The 24743-nt window shown below is 37.3% G+C and overlaps 1 protein-coding gene across 1 annotated transcript in view; it reads left to right on the top strand.

Annotated features, from left to right (window-relative positions):
* Positions 1 to 2210: 2210 nt before the first annotated feature.
* Positions 2211 to 24743, top strand: part of setbp1 (SET binding protein 1) — a 79136-nt gene continuing 56603 nt past the window's right edge. The window contains exons 1-2 of the mRNA XM_039661896.2: positions 2211 to 2759; positions 23781 to 24414. Coding sequence (XP_039517830.2) covers positions 23944 to 24414 — 471 coding nt within the window. The 5' untranslated portion in view covers positions 2211 to 2759; positions 23781 to 23943. The remainder of the gene's footprint in view (positions 2760 to 23780; positions 24415 to 24743) is intronic.

Below are 24743 nucleotides of genomic sequence, written 5' to 3'. Positions count from 1 at the left end.
TCGTGCAAGAGTGCGTGTGGTCCATGAGCGTGTACACCTCTGGTTGCAGTTTCGCTTGTCGCCAGAGGGGGCATAGTTCTGCAAAAACTCAGAGACTTGCGCAATGCACCTTAAACAAATTATCTGTAAGGTAACAGGCATGCATCTCACAACTGAACTTATACTTACGCTCATGATGAACTATCTTGTGTATTTCACATGGTCTAAAAACACTGGTTGGACGAAAACAGACATCACAAATCACTGACACTGAAGTCTTCAATGCAAACGCAGTCATTGGTTCATCTTAAAATAATCCCAGAGCTTCCCAGTGGTAAATACAATTTAGAGGGTGAGTTTGTCCAACTATGGAAACTCTTATGATTCAGTTTTTGGGTGAAATAACCATTTAACACTTTATCCGACAAGCGGATGCACTGAGACCTGTTTTCATGCTTGTTCATGTGAGTCCATATGCACATCACACAAACCTCTAAACTCTTTACATGTGGTATCCATGGCAACCTTGAATTGAATCTCTTTGAATAATCGGTAGCGTTATTGATTTTCAAGGTTGACCAATGAGAACTATTTACTAACACAGTTGAGACATTGATTGGCCATCAAGGGAGCAGATGTTGACCTCTATATTGAAGAGGTCTCAGAGCGTCATTACATTCTCTCTCAATCAATACACAGCTCAGATATAAACACCCATCCTGTCTAAAGGCCAAAAGAGGTGAATAACGTGGGGGTGATGACAGTTCACTTCACAACTAAAAATGCTGTCTTTAAATCAAATATAGCCTTAGTATTTGCTACTATTTACTTTTATATGCAAGTTGGCAAGTAAATGCAGGTTTGCAAATATAGTCGCTTTTAGAGAAAAGAATAAAATTAAAAGGGTGCATGTAATCTGCTTAATCTATAACAATTTGGATTGCATGATATAGCCTATAATGAATTTGCTCATTGATTATAAAGATGAACAAGTTATAGCAAATGGATGGATGTTGAAAATCAATTAGTATTTGCTGAAACATAAAGAAAACAACAATGAAAATGTCAAGGACAATAGGCTACTTATATGATAAAAAATACCTTAACAGAAAAATGTACAATAAAAATAAGGACTTTTTATCCTTAAATAAATAAATAAAGTTTCATGGTACAAGCAAACAGATTAAATTATACATGTTTTAAGATAGAAGGAAACATAAAAAAAACAATAAGTGCAGTCATTAATAAATATTTTACACCACAAAAAATAAACAAGCAAACATATATAAATAAATACATATTTTACGCTACAAGGAAACAGATTAAAATGAATAAATCCATAATTTGAGCTACAAGCAGGCAGAAGTTAGAAAAATTATATTCACTAAATAAAGAAATAAACAAAGAAATAAAAAAAACATTAATTTTATGGTACAAGCAAACATAAAAATATGCATATTTTGAGATACAAGCAAACAGAATGAATTAGTTAATTAACCTTTTACAATACAAATAAATAAATAAATAATGTTTTGTGGTACAAGCAGATAAAATTATACATGTTTTAAGATACAAGGAAACATAAAAACAATAAGTTAAGTCATTAATAAATATTTGAAACCACAAAAATAAACAAGCAAACATATATAAATAAAAAAATGAATAAATATATATTTTACGCTACAAGCAAACAGATAAAATTGAATAAATCCATAATCTGAGCTACAAGCAGGGAGAATTTAGAAAAATTAAAATCACTAAATAAATAAATAAATAAATAAATAAACAAATAAATAAATAAACAATAATTTTATAGTACAAGCAAACATAAAAAATATGCATATTTTAAGATACAAGCAAACAGAATTATTTATTAACCTTTTACAATACAAATAAATAAATACAAAGAAAACATTTTGAGTTACAAGCATAAATAAATAAATAAATAAATATTTTGGACTAAACAGATACAATAAATGAATCCACATTTTGCCCTGGCTACAATAGATAAATTCAAATAAATTAGTATATATATTTTGAGCTCCAAAAAAAGAAAAAAAATCATCAAAAATTAATTAATAATAATTAATCATTCATTCATAGACGTTTGTGATTAAAAAAACAAATAAATGTTGTGCTACAGGCAAACAGAATAAATAAATAAAAATATACTTTTCGCTACAGGTAGAAGGCGCTGTAGAGCAATCAGCATGGCAAGTCAGGGCATTTGCTGAGAGCTGAACACACCGATCATTATCAAAAACTACTGCGGGAGTCTAACAAGAGTCACATCACACTCGCTTAACTCCGATCAAACACGTCCACAATCGGAAACGCCAGAATCTGCATATCCTTGGATATTCGCCCTGCACGAGCGCTCGGGTCCGGCGTGTCATCTATTGCAGGACTTTGGAAATTATTAAGGATCATAAGAGCAGATTTGTTTTCTCCGCAGTGGGAAGGCTCGATCCACCCCCGAGTCTGATGATTTGAGAGGGAAGCAATGCAGCGCTGTGACTGTGGCTGTACACCATATTCCCGCTTCAATCCACACTTCATCTGAATCTGCAGACGCACTCCACTGATCGACCGCGAATGCAACACTCTTCATGTGTGTTTTTCTGATGTTAAAAAACAAATCTCACCCGAGATTGCGACTGACGCCATTTTAAAGCGATAAAAAGCCGTTTGCTTGAGTTTGAGGGATTGTAAAGTGCTTGTCATAATCTAGTGTATGGATTTACTCTCGTAGACTTGAGCAGCAGCAGCTTCAAAAATGGGTGAGTTTAAGTTACCTATGGCTATGTTGCTCCTTAAACCATCACACTTCAACGTGCAGTTTTTTTTATTATAAACCTATTTATTTACGTTTCTGTGGAATTACTGCTGTAATTGAACTAAAATGATTTAAAAAAAAAACAACCAAAACGATGGGGTTGTTTTGAATTGGGTAACGCACTTAAAAACTGCAGAGCTCCATTTTAACCTGGAGAAAAAAAAGTGGACTAACGTTATCGCTTGTCTGCCTTTAACGTTACATGGCATACTCTAGTATATTGGTTTAATTTGACCCCGGTAACCAACATATTCAACAGTAGGCTACTTATGGAAATCATTGTTGGGTAACAGAGTAAGTTACAGAGAAGGTGAATGTTTATTTAACTCACCCCGAAGGACAGCAGCATTTGCGACAGTGGGAGATGTATCAAATGAGTGATTTTGATCTATACATATAGTTGTATTCTAACGCTGAAGAGATATTATTCAGCGTAATTTACTGTAATCGTGGCCATGCATCAGTTTCCCGCTGATAGAGAGTAGGCGTGTGTTTGCACTGTCAAGCGCCTATAGTAATTTCCACTATACGCCACTGTGTAGGCTTGCTTTCCATGTCACTTGTGTTCTTACTCATTAAAGACTGCATGTGTCTCAAAACCTTGCGAGCTGCCTACCTAGACAGCGTTTGTGGGCATTTGAATTTCCTGTGCTGCTTCAAGGTCCTGTCAAGTAGGAGTCTCACTAGGTTTTGAGACACATCCGCGTTTTGTGTGTAATGGGTAGCAATGATGAAACTGTTGATCTAAGTGTTTGGTTTCCTATCTGATCTGTCATGAGGTTGCATGGGTAAATTAACCTTTGCTGACATTTACCAAGATCAGATATTATTCAGAACCTGAATTTAAGAGGGATTGCTGTATTTATTAATGTTCTTCATACTTAGCCTATCTGAGCTTTGATCAGTACACTGGCCCTCATTTGATTGGCTGAAATCCTTGCTTAATTGCAGAAAGGGGAGGAGCTATGCCAAGGCGATCTGGTGGGTTTTCTCAGCATCTTTGACTTGAAACATGGGCTGTGTCCAAAATCACGTACTCTTGAATAGGTACTTATTCTGAATAAGTAACTTCACGACCACTAAAAAATGTGTGTAGAATGTAATCTGGATTTACTACGTCCACCATGTTGTCATCATCATGTGACCTTCCAGGATCAGTAGCACCTTCACCTCCATTCACAAATCCTTTCCCGTGGCCTCATGTAAACTGTGTATAGTAAGAATACTTCAGAATCTCGCCGGAAGAAGTAGAGCGTTCGGGTTCTTTTTGCCCATTCTTTTACTTTTGTCACATGCCTATGCGATTTTGGATAGAGCCAGAATGTTCTCTAGGGGAAATTAAAGTCACCACAACATCAAAATGGACAAATCCTATTTTTATATGTAATATTTTAGTGTTTATTATAAGTGATCATCATTATTTTTTTTTATCTTTTTGCTCTTGTAATCTTTAATCAGAATAACTTTAACTACGACATCTATACTTTCTCTGATAACGTGCAAAAATAGTCCATCACCTCCATAAACCTGTCGCTCATTTGAGATCCCAGCAATTAGCAACTGACAACAGTCTAATCAATTCCCTTGTTATGGACAAAATTAAATCCCAGCACTATGGTTTTTTATGGTTCAGCGGGTTCTCTGATATTTTTGTTTTTACAATAGGGAAGAAGTTGTTTAATGCCGAATTCTATGAAACCAATACCATTTGCAGACTGATCTCATGAAGTAGCGTGTGAATGAGACGCCAATTCGTATTTCCATTTTTGGCGTGCTATCAAGACGCATAATTGCCTTTCAGCGTGTTTATGAACGCCGTTGACTTAACGTTATATAAATATATGACTTACCTCAACCCCGTCCCTAAACTTAACCGTCACTGGGGTTAATGGCATTTATTACTGTTCCCCTACCATCCTAGGTAAAAAAAAGAAATGACTTACCTCAACCCCATCCCTAAACTTAACCGTCACTGGGGTTAATGGCATTTATCACTGGAGATTTGACTGCGTGTTCAGACACGCGGAATGACGCGGACGTTAATGGCTTAGACATATACGCATACACGCGGATAGCACAAAATGCGTGGAGATAACACGCCACCTGACTTGAAAGTGGCGTATATGTTTACGCAAAAGTATGATGTCATGTTGCCATTTGAGGATGCAAGACAAATTATATGTTTTGAATATCACACCTTAAAGGGATAGATTGCCCTACAATTTTAATTCTGAGTGCCTACTTACAAAAGAAGTCTCAATAGGCCTATTTTTTGTCGAAACATTGCAATGGAAATCATTGGTAACCATATCTGGTTAGTTACCAGCATTCTTCAAATTGTATAATTTTATTTACCAGTGCAGAAAATCATACAGGTTTATTTACTGAATACTGAATTTATTTAATTTTCAAATGCATAGAGACATGCTTTTAGTATTTATGCTCGAAAATTGAACTTCTGAAGAGGATTATGGCATTTAGCCTAAATCAATGCTTTGGTTGCGTCAGAGTTTGGTCAGAAGCTTTGGTTGAATCTTTTTCCTCGCTGAGGCCTTATGAAATGGTTGAACTGAATTGAAGGTCTGTGGTCACTCAGAATCAGAAATGGGGGTTGTACAGAGTTTTAGTACAAAATGTTGATTTGAGTGCAGTAGTTCTGGCTATGAGTATCACTGTATAGTTAAAAATGGAAGAGAAACTGCTCTAAGTCTTCATAAGTCTTCACATTCTCGTTTTATAGAAGGCCAATGGAAAAACCCAGGTTAAATAAGGAGACCGATCCATTTATCAAAACACTAACACATCTACTTATGCAGTGCTTGCCCACAAAAAGATTCCAGAAAACCTATTGTATCCAGGGCCGGCTTTGCCGACAGGCGACACAGGCGGCCGCCTGGGGCGCCATCTGCTGGACGGGGCGCAAATTGCAGAATTGAAAAAAAAAGTTAATTAAATGTATATCGTATGATGAAAGCTGCACACACGCTGTACACATTTACTGTGCATTGTCCACACACTGCTTGTTTTTGTACATTTCTTTTACAAGATTATACAATCCTAAAAAACGACTAAATCACTCTGACAAGCAGCTGTCAAACTCAAGCGCGTTGCTCAGCAACCGGGAGTGGCGCGAAAACATCTGACAGCAGGTTTTAGCGCTTTAGTTTCCTCGGTGTGTTCCACGCGGTTCCGTGCCGTCGGCTCAAAATAGTCCTCGTCGGCTTTGTTTCGCCCGATTCGACATGTTGACAAGGGGATGCCCGCGTATATTCAAAACGGTAAGCATGCGCTGCTTTGTTTACGTTATGTGTAACGTTATCTGCGGTGGCAGCGTCGGTTTTGCTTTTTGAATGACGAATATAGACTAATATATCTGCAGAAATAGAAAGTTGGCTCATTGAACGCAAACGCAGAACGCACATTCTAGCTGGCAGTCGCCTGTTCTCTTTTAGTCATGGTTCAAGTGCAGCTTTTTACCCCGACGAGAGGGGACGAGAGGCGACATCGGCTTTCATCAGCACTAGTTCGTCGGCATTATACCTTCAATTGGTCTTTGTTTCCTGTTTACACTTCTGGGCTTCGGGGTATATATGACCCCAACAATTTATTGAGTAATTGTACAAAAAATATACATTTTTAATCATACAAATATTATATATTTTTGTTTACTTCTCATCTATTCATTAATGCTGTGTTTTTGGAGATATAAAATTTTATCCATTTACCACACAATTCCTCAACTACACCATTAGCTTGCATATGAAATATTATTTTTTATGATACATTGCATTTATGCTCTAGTGCTAGGCCTTCATTTCTGTGTAAAAATGTTCAGATTTATGCCGGATTTTTATATATATATATATATATATATATATATATAGGGTGGGGGGGTGGGGGGGGGGGGGGGGCACTCTCGCCTTGGGCACCAAATTACCTAGAGCCGGCCCTGATTGTATCTGTATACTGAGTATACGATTACACAAAAGAACCACAGTATTTGAGTAAAGGATAAATCCAAAGTGATGTTTATGTGTGTGAATGGAGCTCCCTCTGTTCCTGGCTATGGCTAGTTGCCTTGGAGGACAGCCAAGTCCTGACAGGAGACAAAGGAAAGAGGGAGATATCCAAGGACATATCTAATTTTTGGCAGCCCTTCCAAACCAAATATCAGAACAAGAACACCTTTTGGCAGTGAGCTACAGGGGAAGGAGGGCCGTTTCATTTTTTTTTTTGCTTTTTTTTTTTTACTACAGCCACTTTGTTTTCACTGTGGTCGAAATTCTGATCTCTCCTCAGTTTAAAATTGACATTTTGGCAGAAATCCATTTGCTTTTGTCATCGCAGAAAACAAGACCAGGGCGGCTGGTTTTCTGTGAATTCAAGTGGGATTGGCTGCACATTTGGAAAAACTGCCGGAGAAGGATTGTGTTCAGATGTTTCATTTACTATGGTTGGTTGGTACTAGGGATTGTGATGACAGTGATTTAGCCAATTGTCAGCAGTTTAATTCAGAATGTTAATCTGTCAGTTTTGAAATGTGCTCAATCCTTAAATTGGCCAAAAAACAGCAAACCTTGTCTATTAGTATAGAAATGGAAATTATTATTCAAATATGTTTCATACATATGCCAGTTGTGATTCAAACAACACTGAGGTAAACCCTCAATTTTGCTGCGGCTAAAGGCTGGCGACCCTCATTAAAAGATCTTATCAGATTTTCAAAATGTGAGAGACCACAAACATCACGATTTAAAAATTATAGATTTAACAGTTTTGTTCCTAGTGTGTGGAGTGCTGCGATGTGACCAGGAATGCACACCACACATATTCCCATCTGTGAACATCTCGCAAAATCTCTCACGGTCAAATGTGGCTTAAACAAACATGGCGGACGACAGGTAAGAAGAAATGGTGATAGTGCTGCCTTGGACTGCTTTTTACAGAAAATTCACGAAAAAACTAATTGGGTTTGGATGATGTTGTGTTATGCTTCAATCTTCTTTCTGCTCGCTTTCTGATTGGGTATTGTTTTGTTTCACGTGACAATCTACAGAGTGTGTATGTGTGTTTGTCTTTTCCCCCACACAACAGAAATTCAAATTGTAAATATTTAACATGGAGGATATTTATGATTTGAGATCAGTGCGGCCCCGACGTTCGTCCCAGATTCAATCACACTTAACACACCTCACGCCACAGGAATATTTGATAAGATAATCTGTAGAACCATCAAGATAATCGTGACCTTTTGGCCCAAAATCAGCCTATCACACTATCCTGTAGTGCGTGGTGCCTTTAACAGGTAAAATCACAAAAGGGCTTCAGATCACATTTTAACAGCAGCTCTCAAAAATAATCCTGTAAAAAAAAAAAAACGGTAAACTACTGGCTGCTTTGGTTGCCAGCATCATACTGTAACTATACAGTGTGTTACTGTTTTTGTGTTGGAGCATATAGCTGTTCAATTAAAGTTTTACTGTAGCTGATAATACGGTTAATTATTGAGCTGTTAATTTCAAAAACAGTAACACACTGTATACTGTATTTACCACAGCAGCCAGTAGTTTACCGTTTTTTTACCGGATAATTTTTTGCAGTGTAGGATATGAAAACACTGCAAACAAGCAGCAACTAATAGAGCGCTGCAGGAATTAGTATTTTTTAGGCCAAAAAACAGAAATTAATTAGCATTTTAGCACTCCAGGTTCCATCGTCCGGAAGTCAATGGTTAAATCAGAAATAAGGTCTGTGTTTAACACAAGCTCAAAATATTTTCACTTTTTAGTCTACGACATAAAATACATCAGTAATACCCCTTTGTGATTTTCTTTTAAAAGCTTTTCCTTGTCTTGAAAAAGGCAAATAGTGGCTAAATTGGACAACAAAGGTTGTCAGGTACGTTAAACATCATCACTCTGAACAAGTAAACTAACTCATCTACTACTAATCTGCTTTTACAGCCTTAATATTGTGTTTAAAATCACTCTCTTGCAAACTCTTTTAACTCAAACTTTCAAGATTTAGAAAAATAAATAAAGACAAAGAGTTGTCGGAAGCTTAATGGTGGTCTCGGGTGATGCTAACCTTTGGGTTGGACATGTACCTCATCACTGCAGCGCTTCATAACGATTACCTCCAAAGTGACCCTTCACTAGACCTTGCCCACTTTCATTACTGTTGATGCTCAGGCAAGCCTTAAGGTCTGTTCACACCAAGAACGATAACTATAAAGAGAACTAGCAATGTCCTTGTCTGCCTCTTTAAATGCTCCTTACAGCAGGATGGATTCTGATTGTCTGTCAATGTTTTTTTTGTTTGTTCATCAGCTGGATAAAAATCGTTCTGAAAGCGATTCCAACGTTATCGTTTCTCCATTCTGTTATCATTATAGCCATTATTTAATATTGAGAATGATTTTTAGAACTATATCTTTGTAGTTCTTGTCCTTGTTGACAGCATTCCATGGGAATAAACAGGACATTTACGTGTGATTTTTTAGTAAATTATGCTCATGAAGTTAATGGATATTATTCTAATGTGGGCTGTGAAGTGAATGAAATTTATCTGCCGTTTTTTTCCCCCCAAAATGAGAATCATTTACTTGCCCTCATGTTGTTACAAAATGTATGACTTTTGTTAATCTTCGAAGAGGAAACATTTAATGAAATCTGATTCTGAGTGTGTTTTCTGACGCTCCGAAACAAGAAAGTTCATTCCATCAAAATTTTGTCTCTTCAAAAAGTTCATATAGAGATCATAAAGGTAATCACATGAAACATGCAGAATGAGATGTTTTTTATTGTGCATCATTTAAGTATGGTCAAGCCTTTATTTATCATATGTGAGTTGATCCATGTTTACATAAATAAAAGCCTAAATGAAATACGTTCGTCATATAAAGAGGTTGTGTCTCTTCAGAAGACTTGGATTAAAACTGCTTTGTCTTTATAAATATTATCATATGTGAAACTTTTGTTTGTTTGGACTTTCAATGGATGGACAAAAAGGATGAGAGAATTAAAACTGATTTAATTTGGGTTTAGTAAATGATTGTTTTCAAAGTCTGAGTTACATTAAGAATTGCAAGTGAATGGAGGGAGATTGACTCCCTTCTGAAGAATGTTTTTACTACCTTCATTCGTAGTCCGCAATTTTGGTTATGAGTAGGGCTGGAATGCTTACGAAAATACATCAATTTCCATGGAATGCATCGCACTGTTTACATTCATCCCTAATCACCAGTAATGTTTCACACAAAACAAAACCCTCTAGAGCAGATGCTATTGGCTATGGCTTGAATGGCAGCTCTGCTAAATACGGTTGCCTTCATAGTTTGACACCTGCACATTTTCAGGACTCACAACCGCATTCTTGACAAACCCACGTTGAATCAACAAAACTGAACTGGACAATGTCTACAATGTCATATAATGTGAGAACCACACTGTGACTAACCTGTATTATTACACCAGGTTTAGTTTACTCACAGAAACGGATAAATGATTTCTGTTCATCTGCAGATCCATCAGAGCTGTGTGGCTCAAACGTACTCTGTGCACTTGGTTACAAAACACAAGTTCTTGGTTGTTTAAAGCAAAGATGTTCACAGAAGTCTTTCATCTAAAGTCTGAGTCAAGTCTGAAGTATTTAAGCTGGGGTCTGAGTCAAGTCTGAAGCCTGAAAGATTCTAGTAATACTGAAGTCTTTATCACTGGAGTCTGAGTCAAGTCTGGAGTCTTTTGTCACGAGGACAGTCTTCAGGATTACTAGAAACTTTCAGGCAGGTGTTCAAGGATGCTGGTCAGTAGTACTAAGCATGTGTCAAACTCTGCTCCTGGAGAGCCACTGTCCTGCATAGTTTAGCTCCTCCAATTAGCTCCAAAGGTGTCCTTCGCAAAAAGGCGTCCTGTCCCAAAGCAGATCTACTACTAGCTACTACCAATAAAACTAACAGAATAGTTGGATTTTGCACAGCGGATACAATTTGAATACATCTGGATACATTTGAAAACGCATCTTTTTTTTCTCTTTCTTTTGTCCTGAGAAAATGTAGCTTTTGGAAGATGCTCTCCCGAAGTGAATACATTTGAAAACAATACTTTCACGTTGTAGTGTGGACTGAGTTATTTGAGAACGATGACACGTTTAGTCATGTGATGCATATTGTACTGATAGATATCGATGTGTATACCGGTATGTGCTATAAGATACACGTTACTTTGTACGATCTTCATTACATTCGTGTAAAGATGTGCTCATAATGGCTGTCCTGGAGTAAAATGAGGGCGATTGTGTTTTAGACCATAGAATGCATGGCGATTGAGTTGAACTGAACGCGTCTATAAGGGGTGAGATATGTTGCTAATAAAATGATTGTGCAATGGCAAATTTATTACGTCTGGTTTCTCAGCATCTCTGCGCTTTTATTACATTTTATGGTTGCGCAGTAAAGCTTCTTCCAACATTTCAGTGTGGATGAGAAATTTATGGGAAACGTTTGAAACCGCAAGTTTTGACGGAGAGCATTTTGAAAACAGTTTTTTCAAACGTGTTTAGATGTAGTAGGAGTGTAACGGTTCAAATTGCTTACGGCTCAGTTCATATCACGGTTTTAGGTTCACGTTTTTTGGCACGGTTCGGGTTGTGCTGTGGACATTTCTTTTCAGGTTTTTCAATTAGGTCCAACATTAGTTTTCAGGTACAGAAATTGAATAAAGTAGTCAAATGTAAAATAACACTCCATATTTGACTGTATAAATTAAAGAGTAATCCTTATTAAAGTTACAAAAGCTATTCAGAGGCTATTCAGAGTATTGAAGGATTTCCTTGTCTTTTGTTGTTTGATTAACATTAACAACACTGACAACATGCATATTAGGCTGCTGTCACTTTAAGATATACATTAGCTAGTGCATGGATCCAAAAATTACTGATACTGTTACATATGTGTCTTTCTCGACTGTTACTGTATGATCACTCAAGGCATAACAAAGGTCTACTAGGATAGATACTAATCAATTTTTTTTTTCCATTTAAGCTCAAGACTTTAACCCTTTCACGCGTACGATCACACCGGTGTGATCAGTCTTGGCTGGTCCCTGGAGCGTACGATCACACCGGTGTGATTAGAACGTTCAGTGCACACGTCAGCAACTGCTAAATTCAAACTTGCTCTCGCGCGTTGGGTGGCGCTCAGCCAGAGACAGACGCACTCATTGCTGTCATATATCACAACTACTGAGTGTTTTCAACCACATAATGTTTATTTTAGGTTTCAGACATTTAAATACACATATGTACTAGCAAAACAATGATTTTGAGTTTGTAAAATACATACAGATGTCTATGGAAGCGGCAATAATAATCCTTTCAATTATAATAAGACGACACATTTTATTCATATCAGATACACATTGTGTAAGTAGCTTAACATTTGATCCTATTCTTCTCCCAGTTCACCAGCCACTTACTATCATGTATTTCGTGAGAAGTGGATGAATTGACGTTAAAAATCCAACAGATCCGATTCTCTGAACTGAAAACGAAACTAAAATGGCGCCGCCCGTTGTGCATACAGCTCAACTAACGCGATCGTTATAAAGATGTCTAAACAACAAAACCCATCCACTTGCACATATTTGACAATCGGAATATCAGTGTTTCATGATATAGCTAATACATTTTTGAATATTTTTAATAAAAAAGGAAAAATGACATAAAAGCAGATCATCATTCATTCCGCGCTCTGTTCTGGTTGTGCTGTGTCACGTGACAAGCAATGACGCGTCACCATGGAAACATTAAAGTGGCAAGTTCTAAATAACGGTCGCCTTGAAAAACTCACGCTGGGGGGTCAGTTAGAATATTTTAAACGAGAACTCAATATTTGCGCTCTGTCTGGGATGTGTGCGCACATTGGATGAGTGCACACCACACACACACACACACACACACACACACACACACACACACACACACACACAAATCTCTTTTGCTCTTGAAGGTTTAAATTGGCATGGCTTAAATGAGTTTCGTTTAAACACACGACGTGTGCTGTTCAGGTTTCGCATGCGCTCACAAGTGTTTTGTCAACACCTGGGTGATGACGGCATAATTCACTGGTCATGTCTGAGCATATAACAGTCACATTGACCAAACTTTACAAAGAGTGACCATTTTAATTAGCATGTGCATCCACCGACAAAACTATCTGTTTTATGCACGTTATTTTTAACAAACCATAATATTATATATGCGTCATCACATTTTGAGATGAACCGAAGTGCAGGTGCATGCCGAACCATGGGTGGAGAACACTTTTTTTTTTTTTAACAGAGAACCCCTAGACTTAGCCAGAGAGAGTGGTCATAATGGATTTGATGTTTGACATGGATAACTGATTTCTTACCTCTGCAAAATCTCCAGCGTTGCTCCTTGGCCTGCTGGGTACGAAGTGTTCAGGCAGTTGTAGGAGGCAAACAGCAACACTGTCTGAGGATGGTGAAGTGGCTATTAACAGATAACAAAGTACTCTTGCTGCCAAAGAAGAAGTTCCTTTTTAACATACAAGAGAAGGGATCTGTGATATTTTGTGGCAAACTGAACCCAAAGAACATCTATTCCAGCTAATATTATACTATCTTTAAACGGTGCAACTCTCCTCCTTTCATCTTTCCGTGATATCAGCAACTCACAACAACTTGGCTACTATTGCATTCTAGAACTACCATTGCATTCAACTGTTTGAACGGACACCTTCTTCCTACCAGTACAGAACATGAATTATATGAATTCAATTTCAAAATCGCTAGTAGCCCTTCGGGCAGGCACCCTTTAGATATTGGTTATCCGAAATGAATTTAAAGGGATAGTTCACTTTGAAATGAATTTTTTATATGTTTTAGCTTACCTCAAGGGCATCCAAGATGTAGGTGTCTTTGTTTCCACAGTATTTTCAATTTTGACATTTTTCGGTCAAACCGTTGTTGTCCGGTATTCGGTAATGCGATAAATCGTGGTAATGAATATGCACGATATTGTTATCGTGGGCTCTTCGAAATACCGTGAAAATTTTTGTCTTTTAGAATGTGCATGAGCTTATTTTCCATTTACCTCTCAAACACTGTGTATATGTTGTGCAAAACACGTGCGCACTCTAATGTAAACAATCCTCACATGGAGTAGGAGCATGGTGGAACGCTCCTGATGATTTAGCCCCGCAGGGCTGCCAACTACACATTCAGAGACTCAAGCGCCTTTCAGACAGGACGTGGAATACGCGCGAGATGTTCAGGGACGTTTTGTTGCTGCGTCGACCAAAACACGCTGCGGTTAAAGTTCAAAATAGTTCAACTTTTTATTTCAAAATGGCAAATCGTGTTATACAGTATCTGAAGGGCAACGTTGAACCACGGCCAGCGTTGCGCATTCCGCGTCCTGTCTGAAAAGTGCTTTACGCATTTGACACTTTTCACACGCTCTCACACAGAGAAAAATCACAACAGAGCAAAGAGGACACTGACACGACAGACTAGACAGAGCAGGTTACTTTTGATATTAAAAAAAAAAAATCACCTCTTAGGTTCTGTCCATTTTGACAAATTGTTGCGCCTCAGTTTGTAAACAGATCATGTTACTTTTTATTTAAATATACAGTACAACTTACCGAAACGGTATATATACTTATACATAATAACGATCAATCAGTGTTTTCAAACACGGAAAGAGGTCAATAACACTGCTGGAGAACAGTTGTGTCACAAAACTTTACATTTACCTCAGGAAAGCCATTTAATGATGGCATTATGTGAGATATATTTTTTTCTTGAGAAACATTACCATGTAGACTGTAGCCTACCTAATATTTATCCAAATGAGTCAATATTGAATTAAGACTGAAATCAAATCCAAGAATTTAATTGAATTATACACACAGTAGCCTACCAGTCATTGTACCATGTAAACATTGTAACATGTTGTCACTAAATTCTGTTTAGTTAACCATATGTTTTGAAAATCACAATTACACATTGTGATGCAAGTTGTTTTTTTTTTAGATACCCACAATGCATCTGTTTTTCTTGAGCAATTAAAATATCGTGATAATACCACTCAATCAATTAACAGCAGCATGAAAATTTGATACCGGCACATGCCTACTTTCAGTCATATAATGGAAGTCTATAGGGATTTTCTAAAAGAGGATGCACAAAGAAGTCCAAATTAAACATGATTTAATGACTCGTAAATGTAAGTACACATTGATGGCCTAAAACACGAAAAGAGCGGTTTGTGTGAGAAAACGAACAGTATGTATATCGTTTTTACCTATTGTAACCACAGCCACGTCCAAGTGATCTGAGGCCGCGGGTGCTTCGGTCTGGAAAGCGCCACAAGTTAAAAATATTAAAATTGAAAATACTGTGGAAACAAAGACACCTACATCTTGGATGCCCTTGAGGTAAGCTAAAACATATCAAAAATTAATTTCAAAGTGAACTATCCCTTTAAGGCGACGACCAGTTGAGCTGTGGTTTGCCCTCAGTCTGCCGCCAATAAAAACAGTACTTTTTTGTTGATGCAAGGCAGTTGTGAATGTGATTTAATTTTCAAGCCTACTTGTATCAGTTGTTTTTGAGGGCATTGGATTGTAAAATCTTTTCAACCATGCCCCTCATGTCACTTTGGCACCTTGTCCAATTAGTGTTGTCTGTTCAAGAAATTCAAGAAACTAGATTTCTTAACTGGCCTTGAAATTAACATCATGGTCAGCTTTTCACTGTGTGACTGTGTCTGGTCAAGGCGCTGGAAAAGAAAGCATGCTTTTTAGACAGCAGACACATTTTGGTTTAATTCTGTTTCAATCCTGGCATCCTCACCAGCTACCAGTGAGTGTTTATTTACGTCCCACCATTGATGTAGAATATATTTGTGTAGCCGCCCGAAGCTACGGCACATAGAGTGTCTAATTCAGCCGTGTCAAGACAATTGATGTCTGCCTTGAACAAATATGGCCGGGATTGTGAAGTTTCCCTTCGTTTGTAGAACAGTGACACTTCTGAGGGGTCTATTGATGTTAGCCAGGGTAGACGCCTTATTTGATTTAACACAAACGAAAATCAGACTGTGAGGGAGCAGTACAGTCCGTTCAATATGGTGTACTGCTGTGTGCATGGGTGTTCGCTCGTTCAAGCTGACAAAACACAAAAAAAACATGTCTTTCCAAAAAAAATTAAACGGACTGTACTTCTGTCCTTCACTGTGTTTCTTGGCAATAATAATTTGGAATTGGATTATATCCAGTATTTACCATATTTATTTTCAATAATTTTACTTTGCATAAAAATTAAACAACATTGTAAATATTACAGTGATAATGTGCTTTTTATTTGTTCCTTAAAGTTGCAATTAAACGTAAAGTAAACTGAGTGAGTAGTGCGTAAAGTAGTGCTAGATCTTTTCTTCCTTTTTGTGATACATCTGTGTGTAATGGATTGTTGACAAATCCAGGGTGTGGACATTATCTATTGGTTGTTGATTGGATTTTAAGATGTGGGCATTGTATTAAAAATTAATGCAAGCTTGTGGGATTTCTATGGCATAATGTTTGGCAAAGTTCGGCATTTGTCACCAGTGAGAAGTCTGTCGTTTTCTCCACGAGATCCAGACATTTGATTAAAATGTCTCCAAAAGAAAGAAGGAAGAAAGATATGCATGAAGGATTTGTTCATTATTGATCATTATCCTTCTTTGCTTTGATACAAAAACACAGTCAGTTTGAATCAGTACCTTTGCAAACTGTTCATTTCAGTGAAAAGATTCAAAACTCTTGATTCAACAAATAATTTAAGTCATCATCCGGTCTCTTAAGTCTCAGCATGGCATGTTTCTTATATAAAAATGTTTTAACAAAAAATATAGTTTCTTATTCAGCTTTATTGCACAGCACTAATAATGACTCACCAATGATTAGAGCATAAAAACCGTCCTTGACCACCCTGTCAAGGACGCTTGTCAAAAAGTACGGGGAAGCTTGTTGACGCTTTGAACACGTTGCAGGGAGAATAGAAGTGTCACAACATGAAATGTAATAAACAGAAAAAAACAAGCAATACATTAAAGAAACCTTTTATAATGACAGGATTTTTATAACCATTATTTTGGTCACATTTGGTTGGGAGAAAAAAAGAATAGTTAGCTATTATTATTAGGCTATAAATGCAATTGGTCAAATCGGTGTCACCGAGCAAATTAATTGCATTCCCGCTTTAAAGCGTTCGCAAATATTTCAAATACAAGTTGAGCTCATGCTGTCCCTATAAGCAATCAACGTCATGTCATAATAGGAAACCTGTAGGAAACCCAGCAACAGCAATTATTACCTTCTCTTCCATTTTCTTGGAACTAATGTTTTGGTAGGAACGAAAGTTTACATTGTATGTTTCTCCCCGGAAACAGCCAGAGCGAAGGACGTCTATATTCCGATTGGTTGCTGGCGTTTTGCCGCTGAACTGCATCATTGCTCATTACCATATAGTTGTGCTTCTTTCAACTTTCTGATTGACGCTCAAAATGCCCAAAACATGACGCGCTCCTTGCAGCTGAGAAAAGCCAGCTTCCGTTGACTACCTGCAGCTTTGGAAGCTCAAGTCGGCGACAGTGTGGACGTACAGAAACTGAAGGCCTCTATTGGCTCGTTTCCACCGAGTGAGACAGGACAGTACAGTACAATTCAGGACGATAAACCCTAATCCGTCTTGCATTCCCACCATCAACAGTACACTTAATTGATAGGCGAGGTGTATGCCGGAAAGTAGCAATCGACGTCATTCTCGCTCAAAGAAGAAAGCGACACAGTAAACAGCAATGAGGACATACAACCGATATTATACTTGGTTCTCGGATGTGGGTGTTTGTCACAAGACAAAAAAACATTGTGTTGCAGTGGAATTTAGTTTGAACTGTCTATTAAAGAATAGTGTTGTCATTTTTGTGTTGTCATTCCCCTTGTAGCATGTGCAAGTGGCGATTCTCTGTTAACCAATCAACGTTCTGCAGTGAGTAGCTACTAGCTCCACCCTTTAGGTACCGTACTACTGTGGGTCCCAAAAAAGTGTTACCGTTTGGTAATTTGGTACCATTCACGACTTCTGACTATCGAGACGGAGATAATTGTGTACCGGCGTTTTGTACTTTCCTGTGCTATACCACTCTGTAGAAACAAGCCATTAGTGGCCATTTAATGGACACAAATACTCATTGGATATAGGATAAGAATGAAGACTAATGCAGGAAACTAATAGAACAATTATTGTAAACAATTGAGTATTAAAGTATGTTTATTATTTTAATTGTAACTGGATCCCTTTGGTATCTTATCAAAAAGATGACGGTAAAGCTACTTAGTTTCCTCTGTTTACCACCAGACCTCAACAAAGTGTGAGCACATGGTTGTTTGGCAAGGCTATTTGTGAGTCTACCTCAAGCCTGCTCACTGTTCATGGCCTTAAAAGGGACGGGGACAGAAAGGAATCCTCTCACCACCGCACACAGTCTTGACACCCGACTACAGATTGTGTCCGTTCAAAAAAGTCCTTAGAGCACAGGCTTTGAAAGAAGTCCTGAACATACGGTCATATTAAAATCAGGGATCAATTGTAAAGTTTTTTTTAGGAGCTCAGTTTGTGCTTGCCTTACCAACGTCTTCACTGGCACTTTTTTTTTTTTAAATTTAAAAAAAAAAAAAAAATATATATATATATATATATATATTCAAAATAAATAGCTATTGAAGATGTTAGCAATTTATAATATATATATATATATGTATATATAATACAGCTTTAATGGTTGCATACACCGCTCCATAAAGGTAGTTGTAAATGCCCATTTGTTTGAAAATCAATAACATTTATTTTAATATTTTAATCCAAATTACCAGTGCTATTACAAATCTAGCTACACAACTTTACCTTGGAGACTCAATTTAAATAGTTAAATTTGCTACAGAAATGTTCATAAAAATGTTCATGTGCATAAAAATGTATGTATACGATTTAGTGACACTGCACTGGCCTGACAGGGCGAATGGCAGTTCTGGCAACCAGCCCCTACGTAGTTAAGCTCCGATTACAGTTTATTTTTGTAATTTTCAGCAACTATTGAAACACATTTGATTGATTTATAGTCCTACACAAGTTAACCCAGTTGAGCTGATTTTGTTGAGCTGAGCTTGATGAATTCGTTCAGATAATTGCCCCCTGGCGCTCTGATCATCTTAATTGAGATGCATCAGAAAAGAGGGCAGATCAGTATGCAAAGCCCCTTGAGTATGAGCTTCTGAATATATGCCCCCCTTTGAGTCTGCCACAGGCAATGCTGCTGACACAGAACTGCTTTATGTGTTGTAGTTACCCACGGTCTGCCCGGGGCGTATTTGTGATAATAATAAACCTGTTTATGAGCAGACTGTTTTCTTACACAATTAGTGTGCAGTTAGCGTGCCCACTATACCATACAGGGCTCTCTGTTACATAAACTGGGTGTTGGGGATTAGTATTGTTGTGTAAGGCAATATCTTTGTGAGTGTATGGATTAGACTTACACAACCAGGAATCACACTGAGTCAAGAAATCTCCAGCCTTGATTATTGACTGGCTATTTGAACAACCGTATTTACTTGTGGAAGTGAATGCCAACAGTTTAATCCGTAGATCTTTTTGACAAAAGTAGTGCTAGTGACTTGAGATAAACATGGTTGGAGTGGTTGTAGGTTGATGGAGATTTGTTCTGAATAGTTGCTAGGTGGTTGCTAGGTTGTCGCTAGGGTGTTTTGATTGGACATTTACAGTAAAGAATAGGGATGTGACTAGCCAATAAACGTTACTGCTACTGCTAGTCGACTTAAAAATACTACTTTTTTTGCACATTTAATGTTTTGCTTTATGTTTATAAATTACCATAATTGTAGTTACATTTTAAAATGAACGTATTATTTTGATCTGGAGCAGAAAACAAAATCATTTCATTTTAGATGAAGATGCGTTACACTGTAAAAATGAACATGCTTTATCTAATCAATATAATTGTGGCAACAGATTACAAAATAAATATTATGAATTAAATTTAACAAATTAGAATTGAGTAAGAAGTAGTCAAATTATTCCTTAAAAGTTAACTATTTAAAACGAGTAAAGTTTACACCAAAAAACAGACAGACGTCAAAGATTAATTGAACTCTTTATATCGCCAACATTGAAGACACCTGATGTTAACAAGCAGAATCACTGAAGGAGAAAACAATCATTTTAAAACAAACCTAAAACAAACACTGATCACCATAATGGTGACTTCAGTTTATGTTTTTTTGGTTGTTTTTGTAGGTTTTACTCATCTTAACTTAATTTGATTAATTATTACTCAATTCTAATTTGTTACATTTAATTAATTATATTGCTTGTAATCTGTAATCAGATAAAGCATATTCATTTTTACAGTGTAGTTCTCTTTTTGACACACAGAAATGTCCACTTGGAAGATAAGCAAGGTGGATTTTGAAATTCAAAACGTTGCTTCATGTAAAGGTAATAGCTCAGAGCTTGCAATTATTGGATGGCAGGCGTGCTACAAATGTTTAGTGAAGTTTTGTTCACGCTGCATCAACAGAAAACAGCACAGACTGCAAGATTTTAGATTTAACAAACCATGTCATTATTAAAATCATGAAATTAATATTGTCAATCCAGAGCTAGTGTCCACATGGCTGACACGTTTAGCTGTTGTAGTTTATCCATGTTGTGTGCATGAAATAGATGCTAAACACAGTCAAAATGTGCCACCTGAGAAGCTTTAATTGAACTTCTGTTTCGGTCCCTGATTTCGGCCCGGGCACTGACCCTCCAAAATTATTTTGGCCTAAAACTGAAAATAGCTATTTTAGGTAGCTGAAAATTTGGTCTATCTTTGGTATATAAAATGTGGAAAATTTGGCCTAATCTTGAGATATACAATATTGTAAGAAATAAAGTTGCAATTATTTAAAATGTGGTCACAATTCCAAGAAATAAAGTCCCAACTGTATTCAAATAATAAAATACTGTATTAAGTCACAATTGTAAGAAATCGTAACGCTTAAAAAAAATAATTGCAGTTTGTACAGAACAGTATTAAGGCCTTAAAGAGGAGTGACAACCGTTTTAGCTGCAGTGTTTACGTGGCCATTGTGAATCGGCGTCACATTTTTTAGTTGGTTCGCCAAATAGCTAGAACACCCAAGATGCATCGGGACACTACTCATAGGTATAGACAACTAAGATAAACAACTGGGTTTCAATTGAGGATTTGTGAATGGCCGTGTTTGAGTCGGCACGGGCTGGAATGAGAAACATGCTATTTTGACTGTCATGATATGATGGATAGATTGAGCTGTTTAGTCTAGCGTGGATCCAGGCTGTCTTGCGATAGCTGGCGTTGTTTTCAGTATAGCCTCTCATCTGTCACCTGTCTGGCAGTTGAAAGGGTAAATGACACTGAGCTCTGTCTGACAACAAGCCAAGAGCAGATGAGAGACTGAGCTCGATGCTCCGAACGTTCAAGTCTATACATCAATACTGACATCATGCGGCTGATGCTTGGCGAATGGAGAGGCGTGTTGATCTCCTCTCCAAAATAGAAACTGCTTGTTTCAAAGATTAGTTTTAAATGTCCACCATTCCTGGCTATTGTTAACTTTGTTTTGTCAGGCTTAACTGTGTGTGTGTCTCCGGTCCTTGACGTATGACATAACATCTGAATGGTCTGAGACAATCAAATGCGTTTTAGAGTTATTTTTAGATCTAGTTGTGCAGTCAACACTAGATTGTGTAATTTAATTTGTTAATCGTGGTTTGTTTGGCCTGAAATAATTGATATGTTGAAAACCACTACCACCCCCCCAAAAAAATTATCCTAAATTCATTTAATGCCCAATTTGATGTGTGCTGTGGAGGTGTTATATTCAACCCTAATTGGGCTTTTCCAGGTCTGTGGTCGCTCAGTTTGTGGTTTGTTTGATGTCTGGAAAGTGTTTATCACTGGGCCAGAGACCTCATTTGTTGACTTTCACACCGTGACTAGGCTTACTCAACTGACCACTAAAGCAAATGAGCTGGTCAGCAATGTAATTATGGTGTCAGGGAGTTTGCCTGGAGCCAGCAGTACAACCGTTTTGGATTGAAGACTGAGTGCTTAAACCCCGATCCTGATTAATTGGTGGTTTAACAAAGACAGATTTGTCTTGTTCAGTAATTGAGCTTGCCCACTTAAATAGGAATTACAGTACTGAGGGAGTATTTCATCACTACGTACAGTCCTGACATACTTAAGTGTTTAAAATTTATATTTAAATTTGATCCGAAACTGTCAATTATTTTCATGTAATGGCAAATAACTGATAAATGGATACAGCTGTGTCTAAATAAATGTCAAATAAAAAATTAAACGTTTTAGTTAAGACTAAAAACAGTGTTTTTTGCCAACATTTGGCACCTTAGCATTAATTTAATATTTAGCAGTATTAAAAAGCGATATTATTTTTGAGTTTTGAATGATGCAGATTAAGAAAAATATTTTTTAATGAAATGAACCCCCGGTTTCACAGGCAAGGCTTAAAAGTCTCCGACAAAAATGCATGTTTAAGCGGTTTTAACGAAGTGCAACTTGCTCTGACATAAAATATGGCACTGCCATTGTTTTGTCTCAAGATGCACTCCGGTAATGTTTTTTTTTCTAAGGCACGTTTATAAAAGCTAATTGAACTAAGCTTAATCTAAGCCCTGTCTGTGGAACCGGGCTTGTGTGTTTTTCAAGATTAATTTAAGTGTCAGATGATGTCACCATTAGAAAAATGTGCCGATACAATACCAATAATTCTTAATATTTAAAAAACGATATATAAATTTAAATCCAGATTTTTCTTTTATTTTTGAGAGTTTGATTAAAAAATCAATTCTCCCCATAAAAAGCCACGTCCCAAGCACACAATTATAATGTTATCATAATTTAATGTAGCCTATACTTGCGGTTCACATGTTGCACTTAACTGTATTTACCTTTTTAAAGTGATTAAAATTATATTTCAAACTATTCAAAACCATCATGGTGGGTGGTGACCAGTGTGCATCTGAAGTGTCTCAGCTGAAGGAAATAATCCATGATTTATCGTCTTTAATCAGATAAATCATGCATCTCTAATTAAAAATAATGGTAACACTTTATTTTGATAGTCCACTTTAGACATTCAACTAACTATAAGTAACTTTGCCGATACATGTCAACTAACTATCATTAGAGAACTAGTAGACTGTCAGCTTAATATCTGCTAACACTTTATTTTGTTGGTCTCCCAACAGACATTCAACTGACTGTAAGTAACTTAGCAACTACAAGTCAACTTGTTCTCCTAACCTGAACCCTAACACCCAACCCTAACCTAACAATCTACTGACAGTCTACTACAGCCTACTAATACTCTAATGACACTTAGTTGACATGTAGTTGAAAAGTTACTTATAGTTAGTAGAATGTCTAAAGTGACTATCGAAATAAAGTGTAACCAAAATAATTAAAAGTACTTTTGGTATTTATTAATACACATCTATGTTTACTTCATTGTACTTATGAGATTTGTCTGGAGCTGGCTACTCACCACTATGTAACAGAAATAGAAACCTAAAGTGCTAACTAACAATACGTCTTGTAACTTGGTGTTTCTACTTGTTAGAACAACAAATTGATTAACCTGATTAACTGATTAATGGGATTTAGCCGTTACGACACATTAGTGAGAATGTGAATTGTACTAAATGATTTGATACAGACTGTTTACCTATTTAATGGAATTTAGCATGTCTCATAAATGATTGTTTATAATTTTTTATAGTTTTAATCAACTAATAATTTTCCTCTTTTTTGACTCTACTTTCAGTTTCTCCTGGGAACAGCTCCACCTTATCAAGATTTATAAGATTCCGGGAGCAGTAGAGCAAAAAGCCATCCCTCACTGATTAAACTCAAACACCCGGACCGGTGCCCAACTGTCCTTTTGGGTCCCTGTTTCCTGATTCTTGGACCAAGCTTTGAGATTGTCAATGGAGCAAAGAGACCTTAATCGGACTGCCCGGCCCAAAGGAAACGAGGAGTTCTTCTCCACCGTTACCACCATCAACAGAGCAGACCTCAGTGAGGTGGGTCTCCTCGCCAGTCCAATGAAGAGCCTGCCTTTACCTGGAGAGCAACAGGACCATGAAGAGGACGAAGACCTTGGTCTGGGGAAGGACATGGATGTCACTTCCAATGCGGACAGTGAGAGGTGGGGGCAGGGAGATGGGCTGGAGGAGCAGGAATTCTCCATCAAGGAGGCCAGTTTCTCCGAAGGCAGCTTGAAGTTGAAGATCCAAACGACCAAGCGGGCCAAGAAACCTCCAAAGAACCTGGAGAACTACATCTGTCCTCCTGAGATCCGCATCACCATCAAGCAGCCAGGAGAGCAGAAGACCGCCAAGCAAGCCAAGAGTGGCAAGGGAGGGAAAGAGGAAGATAAAGGACCACCCAGAAAAAGGGTTAGTGTTACCGCCACTCTTCAGAAATGCTGTTGTTTTCTTGTCATGTGATCACTTTGTTGTGTTGTGATATGGTATTACAGCCATAGCCAGTATGGACCGTAGTCAGATTAGATGCGATATTGAATTTGACTGCAGTGTAATCGAGCCATGGTCAGCTGATAAAATATAAAAGAATGTCTTTCCTATCGAAGCCTCTTTAGATATTTTTTCTTTTGCGTTTTTTCATTAACAAAATATTTATTTTGTGAATATGAATACCTTTTGATTTAATCTCACAATTCTGAGAAAGAAAGTGTGAATTAGGGATGCACAAAATATCGGCCACC

This window comes from Pimephales promelas, chromosome 4, assembly GCF_988280905.1.
Source record: "Pimephales promelas chromosome 4, fPimPro1.hap1.1, whole genome shotgun sequence".
In the NCBI taxonomy this organism is placed as follows: Eukaryota; Metazoa; Chordata; class Actinopteri; order Cypriniformes; family Leuciscidae; genus Pimephales; species Pimephales promelas.
This window is presented reverse-complemented; position numbering and strand designations above follow the sequence as displayed.